The following is a 20,819-nucleotide window of genomic DNA, read 5'->3' on the forward strand; positions in this document are numbered from 1 at the left end:
GCACTTGGCAAACACGCTGGGGACTGCGGTTTCTTGAGGAAAATACGCTGCAGAGGCATTTCAGTCACCTTGCCGGTCTGCGCAACCGTGTACATTGCTGTTTCGACGAAGTCTGTAGAGCAAAATGTTTCTCGCAGAGCTCAAAAATAAAAGAAGAAAACATAATTCTATGGCCGCATAATACGTGAAAAGGTGGAAGCGAGCACAACAGACGACGCTTATCCCTACAAAGGAGAGAGCTAGTGCGCTGCAGATAACAGAACATCGAGATAAAATCTTAAATGTTACATAACACATAATGTTCACAGTGGCAATACTGTGAAAGACAAAACTAACTTTTATTGGGCGAACCTGTGCCCACAAAAACAGGCTACACTTCTAGCACAACGATAGCGGCGACCACGCTCGGCGATCGTCTAAAAAATCTGATCAGCGGGTCAAGCGCGTCGGCTTTTATAGATCAGTCGTTGAATGTTCCAGAGTAATCGCTGGGACCCACGTGTCTTCTACAAAGTTCTACACCATTTGCGTCGCGCATACATGAAATCAGATTACACAAGGTTCGGTGACAGACAGCGGATGGAACCATCGATAACATTCCAGAAACTTCCGATACATACAGGCATGTTCTGCGCTGTACGATAACATTTGCTAGGCGGTGACAAGCAGTCGCCTGGAAAAGATAAACAAGTACACGTGTGAATATGCTCTGCGCTTGTCAGCTCAAAATGGCCAGACTTGGTGAGGCGCCTTTAACCCCTTCAGGGTCAATGACGTAAATTTACGGTGAAGCGAAGAAGTCCAAAATTGTCGATGCCGTATATTTACGGCACCGTCTGTACATTTAAAATGCGCTGCAATTTCTTAACTTTTTCTTTTCTGGCATGTGCTACCACTATGTGGAAATACAGGGAATTCTCTTTCTCGCGCCTCTCTCAGTTTTTGTTGCATGGTTTGTTTTAGAGCTAGTTTGCTTCAGCGTGTCTATATACTACTGCTCACGCATTGGCACGTGCACGGCCGGGTGGCGGTTTGGGTTTTGTTCCGCGGGCTGTTCCGGCTTCTTGTGCTCGCAAAACTGATGGCTATCTCATTACTAGTCGCTCAAAGGGAGACTGCCTGTTTCACGCTCGTTTAGTGCTCACAGGGGTGCGATAGGAAGGATGCCACCATGCATGCGTTACTTTTTTTTTTTTTTTGGAGACTCGCAAAAAGTAATTGCCTCTGGTTGGCGATAAGACGAAGATTAGCTAAAGTTTGTCATACGTTTTGCTTTTTTGACAGGCACACAACCACACAGTTTTCTTGAGTGCGCTCACCTACGCAGTTCAATCATGCTATGGACGTAAATGTTAGTGTAAGAGCAGGAACATTTGAGACTTGCGAAATATTCTCCTGTGTGCATTTTCTAAAGAAGCCTTGAACTATGTGTATAGCAATGCATCAAATTTTTAATTCTTATAAGTTTATTTCCTTTTTTATTGTTGTTATTCATGATTAAACAGTACATATACAATCGAACCCACTTATAACAATATTCACATGCCACGAAAATTCCATCGTTATAACCGATAATTGTTAAAACCGGGTTGCATGAAAAAAATGAAGGGGTAACACAGAGCTGACCTTAGCAAACTATAACGGCGGGGAGGCCAGTGTCCCTCCCACTATATCCCCACCACCTTCCTCCATCCGGCTGCTGATTGTGCTCCCTCGTTTAACTGCTTCCTGGGCGCTCCGATCACATGTAACAAGCTGCGGCTGTCGGCGTTAAAGAATGGCAGTGCTATAACTGCAAAGAGGGGTCACGGACCGCAAGCGATATGTGAGCACCGCCGAGGCAGCGCTTTGGTGGGCCCAAAAGGGGCCTTTCAAAAGATGCGAGGAGATTGCCGCGGCAGCCTGTCAGCTTGAGAAACCTAGAAGAAATGCTGAGGCGAGATCGCTGCAAGCGTCTAGCCACATACGCCGCACTGCATTGCACGAGAAAACCCTATATCCATCTGCCTTGCCGACATACTTCTCCAAGGTATCCACAAGTGTTACACGTAGTGCAGCGGAAGCTTCCATGCGAAAACAAAGCCCCGGAGGGACTGAATCATCTGCCGGGCCTCCTGTGAGGACAACGGTGAGGCAGCCTGCCCTACCGCATCATCGCTGTCGCCGTCACTATCCGATGCAAGCACGTTCGCAACTATCACCTCATGGGTTAGAAGCACTTAGTTTCCAAATCTATAACCGCACTTCTTTTCACCGGCAATGTAGTGCACTGCTGATTATCAGCGGGGGGGTCAGCCACCTTCTGTTTTCACGGTAAGTCATAAGAGGCTGAGAAACTATGTGGCCAAGAATGATTTCAACGCAAAAGACAAATGCAGGGCTGTTTGCAGAACTCCACTGAATGAGGAGCCAGTAAGCAAGATGCGAGCAGCGCAGTTGGTACGGTCCGTTCGTGTTTTGGAGGGTGGCGCGGCGTAGAGATATGGGCGCAGCCCATCTGTGTTTGGAGGGGTGGAAGGACGACGGGTGAGAGGAGCGTGGAGAAGGCTGGAAAATGAGCGCGCGGCGGCCATTCAAGCAGCAGGCCATCGGCACCGGCTCGAATTTCTAGTCTTCTTTTTTTCTTTTCAAGGATTTCGCAATTCACTACCTTTTGGCTCGGACACCGAGCAGCCAGACTTCATCGTTACAACCGATAATGCAGCATCGAGGCATTGTAGTAAACAGGTTACTTCACCAAGCAAAACATATAAAAGTTGACAGTGCAGCAGCTTTTCATTGTTATAATGGATATATTGCTAAAACGGTATCGTTATAAGTGGGTTCAACTGTATACCAATGAAAAATATTTTTTCTCACTTTACGGTCACCGTAGAAAAATTACGGTAAATTTTTTTTCAAAATTGGTCCCTCAGAAGAATTGGAATCTGCAATAAAAAAATCAACCCTGAAAGGGTTAAGGTGCTCAGGGCGGGCTTGAACCTGCTGCTAGAACTGCTACACAGACAAGGACATTTGTCTGTGTCCCCCTGCCCTCTTTTTCTTCCTAGAGACGACAAGCTGCATTAACTGTGAAAGCTCATTTGATGGAAAAAAAAAATGTTTTCCTTGTGTGAAGTAAATTCTGCGTGTCATTTTTTCTAATCGTGCACGTGGAGACATGCTAATTTTTGTGTTCTAAATCTGGCGGGTGTTACAGTCGGGTGCATGTTACATTCAGGTGCACTTTTATTTGTTTTATTTCAAGCCTGTGAAAATTAGATGCGCATTACATTATGTAATAGGTTAGATATTCACTTCGTATATTCAAGTATTCACACACTCTATTGTGAAGAGGCTGCTGAAGTGTGAATTTACAAAATGGGATGTGGCACATGCACAAATTTTTGGGGAAATATACTGTAACTTTCCTTGCGCATACATCACACGCCAGTGCTGTGGAAACAAAGCTTACGAAGAGTTGGATCCCAACTCACCGTGTGGTTGAGCCCCGACGCCACGTCAACAATGTGGACATCGTCGACGGAGACAACATGCCCCTCGCGGTTGCGGTCAATGAACACCTGGACACGCCGAGGCACCAGCTCACACTTGAACTGCAGCTTGTTGCTGGTGACGAAGTAGCGGCCGTCAGTGTTGTGGCCCAGCTGGCCGTACTCGGGGCAGCCAAAGGTGTACACATGGCCCCGACAGTCGACGAGCACAGAGAACTCTCCCCCACACGAGACACGCACGGCTGGCCGTAGCTTGAAGGCGACGCGTGTTGGCACATGGACGGAGGCGTTCTGAGAGCCAACGCCACACTGGCCCATTTTGTTGTCCCCACAGGCGAACACTGAGCCATGGTCGGTGAGGAAGAGCGTGTGCGCACGGCCACATGCCGCAGACACCACCAGCGAGTCCTTGAGCGTGTCCACCAGGGCGGGCAGGTCACGCCGCTTCAGGTCACACTGGCCCAGCTGGCCCTTGTCATTGCGCCCTGGAGGACAACCGTCACCATTCATTGCTCTACTTGCCAACGACAGAGGACCACAGTGAAGCTGTTAAGGGGAGTTCCACAATGGGTTTTCGCATGCAGTGGCAGGGTGACAAGAGCCAGAAATATATTGGTGCTGAAACACAGTCATCGCGAGTTATCGGGTAAAAGTTACTTCTGCAGATATACCCGACACGAGACATTCATTTGAAGGATCGCCAGCCATTTGTGCGCAGGCACCAGTAAGAGCGGGCACGAGAGAGAAAATTTTGGGGGCTTTTGCTTCTTGAATACATGACTCGGCCTAAGCACTACAGAGGAGGTTTCTTAGCGGGTGTTGTATACGTTTGTGACCACCGCATGCAAGGTCATGGTTCCAGTGGCATGCGACAGATTATTACATGGTGAAACAGTTGCAGAAAGCACTCTCTTCTGCTTTCTCAAGATGTTTTTATAGCAAGAAGCCTTATTGACCTCTATGATGGCCATTGTGAGGTTCTTGTCACGAACTTCAGCTACAAAGACCAGCACCTTTTTCCCGATACTGTCATCGCCTGTCATGTCAATGTCATTGAGTGTTTTGTTTCCGAGGTGACAAGCACTGCAGAAGCACCTCTACGCAATGTCAACATCAATCCAATGCTTCCTGAAGAGAACGAACAACCCCTGCACGAGCGGTTGCTCAAGCTTTACACTTGCTTTGCATGGTCTTCGAAGATACGTCGAACATCGATTACGAAACACCACATCAGCCTATGCGGCAACAGCCCTATCATGTTTCTCCAACCAAACAACATGCGATTCAAATGCAGGTGAAGGAAATGCTTCAAAATGGCATAATACAGCCTGGTCCTCGCTAGTCGCTCTTGTTAAAAAGAAAGATGGCATGCTTTGGTTTTGTGTTCACTACCGGAAGCTAAACAATGTCGCAAAGAAAAAAAGTCTACCCGTTGGCTCGTGTCAATGATTGTCTGGACAGGCTGAGGCGCGCGAAGTATTTCTCCTCTATCGATCTCAAGGCTATACAGGGTATTACTCAAGTTCGTGCATGCGCACCTGACCCTTCTCTGGATCCCACCATGCCAGCGGAGCGGCAGTTGCTGGCTAGCACTTTCGCAGCAGCCCTAACAGTCAGAGCTGTGACCCCTAACCTGCGGTTCGCAGCGAGTTGCGACCACAGCGAGTTCAAGCCAGGAGGGGTAGGGCGAGTCTCGAACTTAACCCTTTGAGGCTCAATTTTTTTCGCCATATGCGACCACCCAGGGTCGATTTATTTTATAGCAGATTCCAATTCTTCTTAGGGACTTATTTCGAAAAAAATTTACCGCAACTTTTGTAGGATGACCGTGAAGTGAGAAAAAAGTATTTTGTGTTGCTATATATGTACTATTAATTCATGAATAACAACAATAAAAAAGAAATAAACTTATAAGAATAAAAAATTTGACGCATTGTTATACACATAGTTCAAGGCTTTGCAAATGCGCACACGCGGATATTTCGCAAGACTTAAATGTTCCTGCACTTACACTAATATCTAATATGTACATCCATAACGTAACAGAACTGCGTAGGTGTGCGCACTTAACAAAACTATGTGGTTGTGTGCCCGTCAAAAAAGCAAAACGTGTGACAAACTTCCGCTAATTTTCATCTTATCGCCAACCAGAGGCGATTAGTTTTCACGAGTGTCACAAAAAGAAGAAGCAGCGGAAATGCATGCACGGCGGCATCCTTCCTATGCGCACCCCTGTGAGCACTGAACGAGCGAGAAAGAGGCGGTCGCCCTTTGAGCGATTAGTAACGAGATAGCCATCAATTTTGCAAGTGCAAGAAGCCAAAACCGCCCGCGGAACAAAATCCAAACCGCTGCCCGCGCGTGCGCAAGCGGTAGCATATAGACGCACGGGAGTGAACTAGCGCTAAAACAAACTATGCAACAAAAACCGAGAGAGGGAGGCATGCGAAAAAAATTCCCTGTAGTCCCACATAGTGGCAGCACATGACAGAAAAGAAAAAGTTAGGAAATTGGCGTGCTTTTTAAACGTACAGACGGCGCCGCAAATATACAGCATCGACCATTTTTGGACTTTTTCGCGGCGCCGTATATTTATGTCATTGACCTTCAAAGGGTTGTGGGGATGCGCGACTCTCGCGCGTCCCCTGATGTTTTCCCGCATAGCGCATCCCCTGAGATGCTGTTTTCCCGCACGGCTCGCGTGGCCTGGCGCTCGGAGTGGTACAAGCGCGGTGCGAGAGATGGCGCGACCGTCGCACCGCGGCGGGGTTACTCGGGCGCCGAGGGACAAGGGGCTGGCTCTTTCCCGACGGGTCGGCGCGCGGCGGAGGACGTCTCCCGCGAGCGCGCGGCGACCGATGCATCTGCGAGACCGCCTCGCGTGGCCGCCTTGGAACGCGCCACGATTCGCGTGACTATACACGCGAACGACCAGGCGTTGGGATCCAGCATGGAGCGAACATATTCGCTCGCGAGGACGCGGTGAGTCGGACTTCTAGATTTGTCGCGCGCCTATCGGCATGTTTTGGGGATATGAACTCGGCTAGCAGGCATTGATCCATGAAAGGTGCAATAAATGCCCTTGTGACTGTTTGCACTACTGTGTGTTGTCGTTCCTTTGTCCCAAGAGTACGGAGGAGAACCACCCGTATCTCCCACAGGGTTAAGGTGTTTATTCACCTTATAGTAACAATACCAACTGAGCAACCACAGCAACCACAAACACAAAAACCACAGTGGCGGAGCATTTCGCATGTCTCAGGCGAAAAAAACCACACAATGTTGGAAACCACAAAAGAGGCTGAGAAGGGTTCAGGTTCACCCAGAGTGCATCCGCGCTCGGGCCTTGGGGCGGTCAGTCCCTCACGAAGGCCGAGCGCTGCAGGGGGACGGCGTGCGGAAGTCTCAGCGGCTGAGTTGAGATGCGGCCGGTCGCAAGCTCCTCAGCCGAAAGACCAAGACGTGTGGGGGGAATAGCACTTTTCCCAGAGAGGCGGAGAGGGAGTCTCCCCGGTTACAAGAAAGGGGAAGGAGGGAATGGGGTGCCTTGGCTGTGGCGTTGTGGCTGGATGCAAAGAGCAGCGGGAGTGGCGAACGTCCCCTCTCCCTGCTACCCTCCACGAGCGAGCACATGATTATCACGTGATAACCGTGTGGCTGCTTTAGAGATATTGGGATGCGCATGCGATCCCACAAGACAAATTGAAGTAGATGAGCAGTACCGCAAGAAAGCTGCTTTTGTAAGTCCGGCCGACCTTTACGAGTTTAGAGTACTTCCTTTCGGCCTCTGTTCCACTCCAGTCACATTACAGAGAATCATGGATATCATTCTTGCTGACCTCAAATGGAAAACCTGCCTCATCTATCTCGATGATGCCGTCGTCTTTTTGTAAACTTTTGACAAGCACCTTTGTCGCCTTCGGAATGTACTTGAAGCTCACGCTCGAGCCTCAGAAATGCTATTTTGGCTACGAAGAACTTAACTTCCTTGGTCACGTCGTGAGCGCCGCTGGAGTGCAGCCCGATGCTGAGAAGACTGCTGCAATAGCCGCTTTTCCAGCCCTAGTCGATAAAAAAAGTGTCCAACAATTCTCGGGCTTGTGTGCATATTATCAAAGCTTCGTTGCGAATTCTTAGAAGATTGCAGAGTTGCTATTTCGCCTTACGCGTGACGACACACCATTGCTGTGGACTGATGAACAACAGACTACCTATGCAGAGCTACAATGTTGATTGTCTTCTCCTTCCCATGCTCGGTCATTTCAACAAGGGTGCTGGTACAGAAGTATGCACTGACGCCAGCAATATCGGTCTCGGAGCTATCCCGGTACAAAGGCAAAACGACGGGACTGAACGAGTTACAGCCTACGTAAGCTGCGCTCAGTCATGTGCAGAGTCCAATTATTCCACCTCAGAGAAGGAGTGCCTTGCAGTCATTTGGGCTACCACAAAATTTAGGCCATATCTGTATGGGTGGAAATTTAAAGTTGTGAGCGACTATCAAACTTTGTGCTGGTTGGCCAACCTCCAAGACCTTTCTGGACGACTGGCACATTGGAGTCTGCAACTCCAGGAATTTAACAACAGTATCGTATACAAGTCAGGCATGCTATCACGAGAACATGTTGAATCTAAGAATCCAGACGAGGAAGTCGACAGCGCCTTCCTGGGAGCTCTCAGTGGGCCGGATGTGCTGGCTAAACAGCAATCAGACGCCGAGTTTGTTGTTTAGTGACGCAAGGGCCGTGTATGGCCAAAGAGCATCATGCGATTGTTAGTGACTTTGCAGTGAAGTGACGAGTTCTATGAAGTTGATGCGACATGGCTGTAAAGGGGCCTTAAAAAATAGTAGCTGTAACGTGCTGAGTTAAGGCCCATCATTGATCATTGGCAACGTGTCCATTCCTCACCCTATTTCGTGAAGGTTGTCATTTTGCCTACGAGGGGGCATCTTATACAAAAGAAACACAGAAGCCAGTGTCAAATCCCATCTAGTAGTGCCTCGAGCCCTTTGCAATGACATCTTGTTAGCCTGCCACAACAAGCTATCTGGACACTTGGGCTACTCAAGGACTCTGGACAGGGGTGTGGCAACTGTACTACTGACATAGACTGGCTGCTTGCATTAAATGCTACGTGAAAGGATGCCATGAATGCCAGTGCTGCAAGTCACCATCCTTCACACCTGCAGGCCTTCTACAACACATCGACCCACTGCATATGCCATCCAATCAAGTTGGAATGGACCTTCTTGGACCATTTCGCTCGTCTTCTTCCGGAAACAAGTAGATCTTTGTCGCAACTGATTACTTGATGCGTTACACTGAGACGAAGGCACTGCCACGCGGGACAGCATTTGAGGTTGCCCAGTTTTTTATGCATCACATTGTGCTTCGGCATGGCGCACCGTCATACATCATTACTGTCCGAGGGACAACATTTACGACGAAGCTTCTGGACGGCATTTTCAAGCTGAGTTGCACGAGTCATCGGAAGGCAACTGCATGCCACCTTCAGACTAATGACCCGACAGAAAGACAAAACGAAACTCTGGCAGACGTGAGCTCTACGTACGTGGATGTGCAACACAAAACTTGGGACGAAATTCTGCCGTACGTGACGTTTGCGTACAGCACTGCCATGCAGAAAACTAGATGATTCATGCTGTTTCGCAACATTTATGGCCAAGATGTTCAAACTATGCTAAACGCCAAGATTCTGTATGAAGACATCGATCAGCTCAACCAGTTAGCTCCTGATGTCGAGGGGTACATTTAGCACGCCGAGGAAGCACATCAACTGGCCCACGCACACATAAGACAGCAGCAGTGTGCAGATACAATAAGGTACAATCTCCACCATGGACAAGTTACCTATGAACCTGGAGACAAAGTTTGGGTTTGGACCCTTATTAGACGGCAAGGCCTCAGCGAGAAACTCCTGAGCAAGTGCTTTGGACCATACAATGCAGTAAGGCACAGAAGCAATGTGAACTATGAAGTGATTCCAGACAGAGACGTGCGATCGCCCAAGCGCCGATTACCACGCGCAGAGATTGTACATGTCCTCCGCATAAAGCTGTATTTTACGCGGTCCCCCAGAAACTACGAACCATTTCTTTCTCTATATTTTTTTTGTCTGACCTAACTTGTGTGCCTTCCGTGTATGTCTTGTGTTTGAGCATGCAGCTGATGCTTCATTGCGTGGGAGAAAAATGCGATCTGGCGTCAAACACTAACGGTCAGCACAGCATGTCCAGCAACAACAGCGAAGCAGAAAACAACGAAGACGCGCCGGCTGGAGAACAGTTCCTTCATGTCTGGCTGCTGTTCTGCTGCTTGCTTTTACCTAGCCACATGACAATATGTTCTACTTTGTAGTTGATTATGCGGAGTTTGGGCAAGGCATCATTTGTATAACTGACAGCAGCACGCATTAAAGTGGAGTTAGATCTAGCCCGGACCCAAGGCTATCAACTGGCAACTGCCGCGAACGCTTACCAAGCTTGCATGTGGCTGTGCTGGTAGGGACATTGAAATATTGCATGTGGACATAAGCTAGAGCTCCAAACTGATTTTGCAAAATACATTCTAAACTGGCAGCGTCAGGGAGCGAAAGTCTCGTGTGCAATGTTGCAGATCATGACAGGGGAACGCGAAATGCCCTTGTGGCCTTGAATGTCATAAAATAACAAGTGCAACATAGAACACTATTCTGTAAACGATTTTTCAACGGTGCTGCAAAATTAAGCTTTTCCAACCTCCCAATTATTCTTACATTTTCACAACTCCATCTGTGTCCGAAAGGTTGCTCGTATTGCCGTCACGTTTCTCTTTTGCTCGTGTCTCCTTTTCCTCCTCCATATTGGCCTCGCCACTCTAATCTGGGCTGGTGCATCTGGTTGAGAAGCACGCTTGCTACCTCACCTGTCTATGGGGCAGCTGCATCATTTGTCTCATGTGGCTGCACTACAGTAGATTTTCATTAAGGGGGGGAACAAGTGTTCAAAAACTTTTTTTTATTGTTTGGTTAAATTTAATACAAATTGTCACCCAGGCAGTTTTCATGCTGATTAAAAAAATATAACTACTTGTTAAATTGACTGACTGGTTCCAGATATAATTAAAATTAATTGCCTATTGTTTATCAGAACAGCTGCAAGATGAGCATCAGCCAGAATGTTTATGAAGACATGGCTGGATACTGCAAAATGCAAGGAACACAAATGTAGGACTAATTTTTTTATACTGCAGGTATTACCGATTTTACAGCAATTTGAAGTTCAATCTCCAGACATGGCTATGATGCGGTCTAATTAGTAGCCAGATTTTAAAATTTTGCGAAAACAATATGAAAAATCTGCTTCTAGCGCTGTGTAGCACACACATGTAGCTATGTGCAGTGTTAAAATTATGGTTCTATGTGCCCTGAAGACCGAGATAGCGCTTTGGCAAGTTTGAAAAACAAGAAAAACGAGATTCCGAGAAAAGCGAAAAGCTTTTTTTTTTTTGCATAATGAATCCTTACTAACTAGCTCAGCTTTCTGTTGTTCTAAGCTTAATTTCTAGTACTCCGAGCCCTTTTCCATGTTGCCCTACTCATCTTCACAATTCTGCTTCGTCAGCTTCCTTAATTGTGATACGTATGTTCCGTGCTAGAACCATGTCGTGGTTTAGTCGTAATCGTGTCGTCCCATTGGAAGTTCAAATGATGTGTGGCTTCCTTCAACCATCAACTGAGCATGCAAGGAGGATTGAAGCTATTCTTTCCGCTGAATCATGGCGCCAAGTTAGGTTCTATCAGGAGTGTCTAAAGGTCCGTTGCATGGCCTTGGGAGTCGGACGCCATTGGAACCACCCCTATGCCGATTGGAATAGGCTAGCCGTGCAACACGCGGACTTCCTGTGGAGGATGAAACTTCCGGAGCTTCAACAAAGTAAGAGGAAACACCTTTCTAATAATTCGCCGTCAAATAACGTACTGGTTCTAGGAGACGCCATCGTAAGTGATGCCCATAGAAAAACCCTTGCTTTAGGTCTTAAGCACTGTTTTAAGCCCAACGTAAAGCCCGTTGACGTTTTAAGCATACCGCGCTGCATAACCAGGTTCGTCCCAGAAGAACGCTCGCGCTGTATTTCAGATTGCATTGCTAGCATTAAACAATCAAATTCTCATTTTAAGACATCTGGCCCTGTCCGACCGTTATTTAATTACCTTGTGGAGCGTAAACTTAGGCCAGTAATATCTGACAAGGAAGGTTATTTCGTAATTATGCCAGATGACATGTTTTCATTCAGCCATAGAAAAGAATTTACAGCCAGTAAAACTCAAGCCGTCGGCAGTTAAGCAATGTGCGCTTCACTTCCTGTCAAGACATAATCTTGATAGGTTTGTTTCTAATGTCAAGAAAGCAAAATTCCTCCCCTTAGAACTGTTTTTCTCGGCGAAGACCCATAAGCAAGAAATTCCTTTTCGTGCTATAGTGTCAAAGAAAGGGACGTGGCAGGTCTGTGTCGCTAGTTACCTACAGAACTGCTTAGCTTCACTAGCTTTTTCAGACCCCTTTTGATTATGTAATTCTCAGGCACTAGTTCAGTACTTGAGAGAGGAAAATCCTGGTGATTGTACAGCTTTTAATAAGGATATCGAAGACCTGTATTATTCCTTGCCGCATGACGGGTTGCAAGAGTCGGCCTTTATTGACAGATGCGGTGTTTCCACGGAAGCTTTTCTTGAAATTCTTTCAATGTACTTGAAGTCGACGCTGATTGGTTGGAGAGATGGCGTTTTACTGCAGAAATCAGGCATTTGTATTGGCTCAAATTGCCCCTATTCTTAGCAATATTTACTTGAGTAAGGTAGACAGCTGCTTAGAGAAAGCCTTAGGTGATAGCGTTATCAAGATATTTCGTTACGTTGATGATTACCTGATTTTCTGCAATAGGGAAGAATTTGATTCCGCTGCTACCTCAGTAAGTGAGCAATTTAAACTTTATGGAGGAACATTAAAGTTTACCAAGGAAATTCCTCAGCGACGCGTAATTCAGTTTCTTGACATTTCCTTGGTCTTCGAACAAAATCCCGTTTGTTGGCAGTACTCCCCAAGATCTTCGAAGCCAGTGCTAAACTTTCAATCCAAGCATTCCAAAGTAGTAAAAAACGGAACTGCTATGTCGTGCCTCAAGTCTTCTCTCACCAGATGCTGCATGCACAAAATGAGCGCCAGTTTTAATGCACAGCTACGGGGCCTATTAGAAGCAGGTTATCCTGTGTAGCAGTGGCCACTGTGGCTGAGCGCCTAAAGAAGTCTGTTTCGAGGGGGACGGACGAGATTACAGAAAGCAGTAATAGCAAAAAAAGAGTAGTGGCTATTCCGTAGATTCATTCAGTGTCGCACAGGCTTAAAAAAGTTGCAAGTAGATATAACGTTAATGTTGCTTTCACTGCTCCCAATAAGCTAGGTAAGATATGCGCTGCCGTGCAGAAGAAAAAGGAGCAGGTAAAAGGCAAAGAAAGAACAGATTTGTCCAGTGAAGCACAATAAGAACAACAGGTTTACTGACTGTTGTATGGGTGTGGTTTACAAAATTCCCCTTAGCTGTGGCCAGTTCTACATAGGGCAAACGGGGCGGTGTATCAATCAGATGCTAATGGAACATAAAAGGTCGTTAACCGGTGGAGCGCCTTCTAATCTTTCCCTACATTGCCAAGATGTAACTGCACGCCAGAGTTAGATGAATGCACGATATTGTACAGGCATAAGAATGAAGATACGCGTCTTATGGTAGAGGCATGGCATATCTATAACAGTGGAAGTGCGTGCGTGAGTCAGCCTTCGATTACTTTACATAAGGAAGAGATTAAGTGCCTTAACAGTTATCTCTCACGTAGACCGACACATGTACCCGACTGACACGTGGTGATACTATTCCTGAGCTTGCGCAGATGAGTTTTGAGTCTTCTTTCTTTTTTCGCCTCAGTGCTACCTTCAGTTGATAGTTGACGTTCGTGTTGTCCACTTCTCTACTCTTGTGTCCTGTCTGCACGCCTCACCTCTTTTTTTGCATAATGCCTCATTTCTTTCATCACTTTTCGGCACTTCCATGGCAAAAAAAAAAAAAAAAAATCTACAACCAAACTTGCCTTTATTTGTGTAGGCTTTATAATAGTTGTGGTCAACAACAACAAAAAAGGTGCCTTTTGATTCTCGTCTGCACTCGTGAACACGCAACAAATCGCGGGCAGCAAAGATAGTAGCCAAGTTTACTCTGATACGTTAGAAGTGCACCCTATTCATACGCAGACGCTTGTAACACAGCTAAGATATTCGCCCACCCTTAGTGGAAACGTGCTGTATTAGGATAGTAGTGAAGACAAATGCCGCAGTTTCCGCAGCATGCCCGCCATGCGTTTCTGTGTCACTGGCAGCTAAGCGCGCCCATCTGCTTCTGTCCACTCAAAGTGCACATGGCTATGTTATTGCCGCAAACTTGCCGATATTAATAATATTATTGATTGCTGATACGGAAGCAACTGTTTCAGTGCACGTAGTGTACTCACGAGAAGAAAAGAAATAGCATTCGCCGCGTTCGGCTTGCTCCGCCAGCCGCCATTTTTGTTTTGGTGTCCCGCAATACATACAGTGGCAGCCACCTATTTGTTGACCTGTTGTCATCCCGCAGCAAACGCGGGATGAAACAAATTTTGTTTTTCTCGTTGCGGGAAGTTTAACCGGCGTAACGACCGCACCCCTGAATTCGTGTCAACTTTTTTGACAGAAAAGTGCGATCATTATGTGAGTAAATACGGTATTGATTTTTTCGCAATTTTTCAGTCTCTAAAGCTCGTGTCCCCCCTTTATTCAAGCCTGAAGAGGCCTATAAAATTAAACGAATTACCAGCGGGCAGAATGAACAAAAGGCAGAAAAACATGCTTTAACACAACGCCGATTCACTTGGCAGTATTCGCCCGAACCTAAAACGTCCCTGAATCAAAGGTCTTTTATAGGTTCAATGTGGAAACTATCATAGATATTGTAACGAAGTGAGATCGACGAGGACGCGGAGCAGCACCACCAACAACGTCTTCTTTGTCTCCACGCTTAGCCTAAAGACTCGCGCTACTTCAGCCTTATCCTCCATGGCACATACCCATGGCAATGTAGTTGTGCCATTTTCTCCCCCTTTAGAAAAAATCATTGTCCCGATGATAGAGGCTTGGAAAACGGCGAAAAAAAGAACTGCGCCATCCTGTCCGTCTTCATAGTACGGCTTTATACGAAGCATGAGGACGACCTCAGGTAAATGCCATCGGCACTTTGAACAGTGAGAGCCATCTGGAACGACTTTGTAGTTGATGTCGCTGATGCGTCGGAAAACTATGTAGGGCCCGAAGTATCTGCGCAGGAGCTTTTCAGAAAGCCCACGCTGATGAATAGGTGTCTAGACCCACACTTATCACCGATGTTGTATGTTATGGGTCTGTGCCAAAGATTGTAGCACCTGGCGTCACAATCCCGTTGTTCATGGATTCGCAGATGCACAAGCTGCCTAGCTGCTTCTGCTCATTGTGTGATCTCTTCAGGACCTGTCTCACTGTCATCAAATTCATGAGGCAGCATTGCGGATAATGCTGTCGTAACATCACAGCTGTATACGAGACTGAAGAGTGTCTTGCGAGTGGTCTCTTGACGAGCCGTATTGTACGCGAAGGTGACATAAGGTAAAACCTCCTCCCAGTTCTTGTGGTCTACATCTACGTAGATGCTCATCATATCAGTTAGTGTCCTATTGAGTCGTTTCATCAGTCCGTTTGTATGGGGGTGATAGGCCGTTGTCTTCCGGTGGGCGGTACACTTAGACGTAGAACTATATCTAAAAACTGCGCCATGAACGCAGTACCTCTGTCCGTGACGACTAATGCGGGAGCGCCGTGCCTTAAAACAATGGATCCTAGAAAAAATTGTGCCGCTTCGTCTGCTGTTCCCCGTTACAGAGCACCTGTCTCGGCATATCTAGTGAGATAATCAATGGCAACAATTATCCACCTCATGCCGGTAGTAGACGGTGGGAAGGGTCCAAAAAGTATGTGCCTACTTGTGCAAATGGTGTAGCCGGTATTTGAACAGGGTGAGGGTGCAGTAGGCCAGCTGGCTTGACGGATGGCGGTTTGCGACGCTGGCAGTCCAGACATATCTGAATGTAACATTTAACGACCACATTAAATCTCGAGCAGTAGTAATTGTGCTGAATCCGTACCAATGTGCAAGTGTAGCTCAAATGGCCAGCAGTCGGCTCGTTGTAGCAGGCATGCAAGATTTCACGTCGAAGCGATGAGGGAACAACGAGAAAGTAGTTGCTGCCGCTAGGTGAGAAGTTCTTCTAGAGGATGTTAATGCGCAAGCAGTACGACACCAGCCTTCTTGCAAAGAGCCTCAGCGCGCTGTTGGTTCGTCCTTCCAGGTAATCAATAAGCGGCAGGAATTCCACATCATCCTGTTGCTGGCGTGAAACACAGGCAGTGTCCACGAGTCCCAGAAAGACCATGTCACCATCGTCCTGTGCTGCTGGCTCAACAGGAGACCGGGACAGGAGGTCGGTGTCTGTGTGCTGTTTTCCCAACTTGTATGCGACAGCGAAGTCGAAGTCTTGGAGTCGAAGACTCCAGTGTGCGAGTTGGCGGGAAGGATCTTTCAAATTATTGAGCTAGCAGAGCAAATGGCGATAGGTAACGACGGTGAAAGCCCGACAGTACAAATACGGACGAAATTTGAGAACTACCCATACCATTGTGAAGCATTCTGTTTCAGTCGTGGAGTAGTTAGTCTTGCCTTGGGATAATGTCCTACGGGTGTAAGCGATCACATTATCGCTGTCGTCCTGCCATTGTACGAGCACCGACCGTAGACTAACATTACTAGCATCTGTATACAATGTCATCGGGGTGTCTTCATCAAAGTGCGCTAGCACGGGAGGCGCTGCATGCGTTGCCGGTGCTTGTGAAATGCCCGCTGCTGGTCTTTGCCCCAAGTAAAAGGGATATCTACTCTGGTGAGCTGTATAAACAGCCATGCGATGCGCGAGAAATTCGCAATAGATGGGCGGTAATGTGCACAGAGTCCCAGAAAACGTTGCACAGCCTTTTTGTACGATGGGGTCAGGAAATTAGCGACAGCAGCAATTTCATCCGGATCATGTCGGACTCCTTGGCTATTGACGACGTGACCGAGGAACTGGAGGTCTTGAAAACCAAAATGGCACTTCTAAGGCTTCAAAGTGAGACCGGCAGCACATATTGCTTCAACAACAGTTTTCAGCCTCTGTAAGTGTGCCTCAAATGCTGTGGAAATGACAATCACGTCATCCAGTTACATCAGTCATGTTTGCCATTTGAGTCCCGAGAGCACAGTGTCCATTAGACGCTGAAATGTTGCTGGCGCCGAACACAAACCAAAGGAAAGTACCCGAGATTCGTAAAGTCCGTCAGGTGTCACGAAGGAAGTTTTCTAACAGTCTCTCTCATCTACTTCAATCTGCCAACAATCACTTTTCAAGTTAATTGACGAAAAGTAGCACGCATTTCGCAACCTGTTCAAGGAATCGTCAATGTGTGGCTGTGGATAAACGTCCTTCTTTGCTACCTGATTAAGCTTCCGATCGTCGACGCAGAAGCGCAGGCTATCGTACTTCTTTTTGACTAAAGCTACAGGTGATGCCCAAGGACTATTAGATGGTCGAATAATGCGATCTTCCAGCATCATCTTCACTTGCTTTTCTATTGCTTCGCGTACCTTTGGGGCCACATAATAAGGGTTTTGTCGAATGAGTCTGGGGTCGACATCAGTAATGATGCGGTGTTTGGCAAGTGGCGTTTGACTGACTCTTGATGCAGATGAGAAACAGTCCTGGCACCGATTGACGAGTTCAAGAAGACGGTCTGGCTCAACGACCGTTAACATCGGACTAATGTCTACAATAGGCGCAGCTGTGTGGATTGTATAGGCCGCCTCCTGCGCTAAGTGACAGCCTTGTTTGTATTTGTGTTACTTCGCCGAAATAAGCTACAGCAGTGCCTTTAACGATGTGTTGATGCACCTTACTAAAATTTGTTAGCAAGAGTTTGGCGCTCCCATCGATTACACTGATAAGTGCTCTGTCAATGGAGACGCCGCAGTTCGGTGCTAGTGCATTGATGTGTACAGCGACTCCAGTCCCATTCTGCAGGCTGTCACAGTGCATGGGTACGAGAGAGCAACTCTGCGGCAGAAGTATGATGTCATCCGCATCAATACGTAAGCGAGCTTGTTGTTGCTCCTCATGGGTGGCATTATGCGAGTTCGTGGCAAACGTGATGCTTCTGTTACGGATGTTAATCATGGCGCTGTACTCGCGTAGGAAATCCATCTCCAATACAGTCGCCGACCGTTTATTCGGACCTCGCGGGGACTGCGGAAATGTCCGAATAAACAGGTGTCCGAAAAAGCAGATTAAGAAAAAAGAGAATGAAATCCTTTATTTCCACGCACTTACTTGGGCTCAGCCGTAGGCTTGAAGAAATCGCGAATGCGCCGTTGCACGCTGTTCCGTTTACGTGCAATCAGATAAGCCTGAATCACAGAGAGGGTCGTACGGTCACTATAGGCGGCAGAAAGCACAGTCACTGCTTGTACGCGCTCCGCATGCGACGGCAGCGTAGTACATGGTGCGTCATCTTCCGACTCAGAGTCGTCGTCCGGCGGTGCAGCAGAAACCTGACGAATGATCTCGCCGTCGTCGAGTTCTGCGCATGTCAGTACAGCAGTATCAGCACCTGTGAAACTGTCAAATGAGACGGTGTTCGGAATCGCAATGCAACCACTGCGCACGTCTCGGCAGAACGACATTTTCCGCATCAGTAGGGAGCACATGGGAAGGCGACAAATTTAGGCCTCCCGGCACCCACTTGCCAGCATTCCCCAGCGCAGTCTGAGCGGGCACTGTTGGCGCCATTAGACACTTGGCGTGATGTTTCCGTATGCCGCGTTGGATCACCGCAACCTCGACACAGCACACAAAGCAAACACCAGTCGCACAAACGAAAAACGTGGCCTACTTGCAATGTCGTGCGCGAAGAAACAAATCAGCTGCTGGATTGTCTTGACATGGCTTACTAAGCTGAAACCAGAACTGCTGTAGACCCACTCTATCGAACCAGGCAGAAACGATGATGATGAGCGAGGATTTCTAGCAGCACCACTTCGTGGGGCAGCAAGGAGGCTCTGTTCAAAACAAAAATGTCGTTCAGCAAGTCGAACCATGCAACGGTCAGAGTCGGTGCATGGTGCTCTCGATCGAGTTGGCTCAAGGAGTGTCCGAAAAATCAGACGAGAGGTTGCAAGGCGTCCGAACTTTCGGCAGTTGTTATACATTATGGTCTATGGGGAGAAGGGCGATGCCGCGAAGCTGACCGAATAATCGGGCACGTCCGAATTTTTGGAGTCCGGAAAATCAGTCGGCGACTGTAAAAGTTCCTTTAACACTCAGTAAGAATGACGAGGGTGGCGACGAAGTTTGACTGGTGATTAAGAGTCGGGCCGTGCATTTCCCTGACAGGTGTCATCAGCTAACCCCCAGCAGTTCTTTTGATGGGCCTGTGCTATAGCCTCTTCACCTTCCTTAGTTTGTTGGCCAGCTGTAAGCTTGTGATTGAAAAATGGGAGCCAGCGTCAACAAGAGCGGTTACTTGGTGGCCGTCAATGCGAACAATGAGGTCGGCGCTGACACCAATTACGTCTTTCATAGTTGTATTCGTCGTATTTGTCGTTGCATTCGGCGTCTTCTTTGCCATCGGAGTCTTCACATCGTCGTTCGTCGATAATGGGGGATGTGGAGCAGTTAGAGTACTGGCAACCTCACCCCCGGAGGTCGCTGCAGCTAGTTTCCTCGTCGCAGCCTAGGAGACCTGCACCTAGTGCCATTAGCAAAACTGCGACAAGTTGGTGAATTGTAGTGCAGAGGAGATGGAGAAGAATATGACCGGGCGTCATTGTATTTTGCAGCTGACTGTTCACAGGAGCGTCATTGTAGGCACGTCGACCATCATACGGAGTATGCTGTTCACTGTACAATCAACGCAACTTCGACGCTGTTGACACTCGCAACTAGAACATCACCTACGCTACAAACAGAGTCGATATCGTCACCCCTGTCAATTCTACCGACCCCACCGATCACGCCAGCACAAGGAATGCCGTATCTTTGACATGTACACATTACTCTTTGGCTCCATGGAGAATTGCCACCGAACTATCCGCGTCGGAAAACCGATTTGTGGCGGACTGTCAACCAATGTGCTACCATTGTGGCGAAGCTATACAGGTCTATCGAGTTTGTCACAAATGGAATAACTATTGCGCCGCTCAATACCCAGAACCACCAACAAATACACCTTATCAGTCGTCAAAGAAAACCAACATCTTTTCGTCTCCACGCTTAACCCAAAGACGCATAATACTTCAACCTCATCACCATTGGCACCTACTCGAGGCAATATAGTTGTGCCAATATGACATTCGAGCTCCTAAACAAAGTATAAATCTAGCACACACCTAAACTTTGCCTTAAATTTATTTTTGCTTAGTGGCCACTATCATCACTCACAGACAGCACTTTATTGATGTCTACATGAACAACATATGGTCTATTCTGCATTTGACATTTTGTGTTTATCAAAAGACTCCACAATTGTAAACGGTATGGTGGCCCAACTCCAACCAACGCCGAATGTAAAATGAAGCAGCATGATGGGACAAGGACAAGAAAACAACCATGACAGGTGGCCTTTCTCGTTCTCATCTCATCGCACTGCTTCAATTTATATTAACGACGAACTAACTCAACTAAATCAAGTTGCTGCTGCTAGGCCAACCATTTCACTAGTTTGCCCAGCAGCGCATGCAATTCTTTGGAATGCATAAAGCACTAGACACAACTTGTTGTCACTAGCTTAGCATTTAAAAACATCCTTTCAATGAACTTTCATAACTGAAGAATGAAAAAAGTGCTTCGTTGCCATTGTGCCATGCAAGCTCATCTGTTGCCATCTTGCGGTGGCAATGACGATGATGCTGGCTAGGCTGGCTACATTTTCAAGTACTGACAGTATAATTTTATTTACAGATTTACAAATTACCACATGAACATCAAGGTCTTACTTCTGCAAGCATTTCATTGTTGCTGATTTTGCCTTCAAGAATTTTTTACAATTTAATGAAATTCTCGCGTCTTACATTCTACAACCACCATCTGATTATGAGGCACGCCGTAGTGGAGAACTCCAGATAAATT

General features: G+C 47.2%; 1 protein-coding gene across 3 annotated transcripts in view; it reads right to left on the minus strand.

The window, feature by feature from the left end:
• Positions 1 to 20,819, minus strand: part of LOC126524337 (protein RCC2-like) — a 66,149-nt gene that overhangs the window by 28,553 nt on the left and 16,777 nt on the right. For all 3 annotated transcript variants that reach the window (XR_011893522.1, XM_050172667.3, XM_072287412.1), the window contains one exon: positions 3,477 to 3,979. Coding sequence is in view for 2 of the 3 variants with exons in the window: in XM_050172667.3 (XP_050028624.2) it covers positions 3,477 to 3,979 (503 nt within the window). In the remaining variant the exon portion in view is untranslated. The remainder of the gene's footprint in view (positions 1 to 3,476; positions 3,980 to 20,819) is intronic.

Source organism: Dermacentor andersoni, chromosome 3, assembly GCF_023375885.2.
Source record: "Dermacentor andersoni chromosome 3, qqDerAnde1_hic_scaffold, whole genome shotgun sequence".
NCBI classification, from domain to species: Eukaryota; Metazoa; Arthropoda; class Arachnida; order Ixodida; family Ixodidae; genus Dermacentor; species Dermacentor andersoni.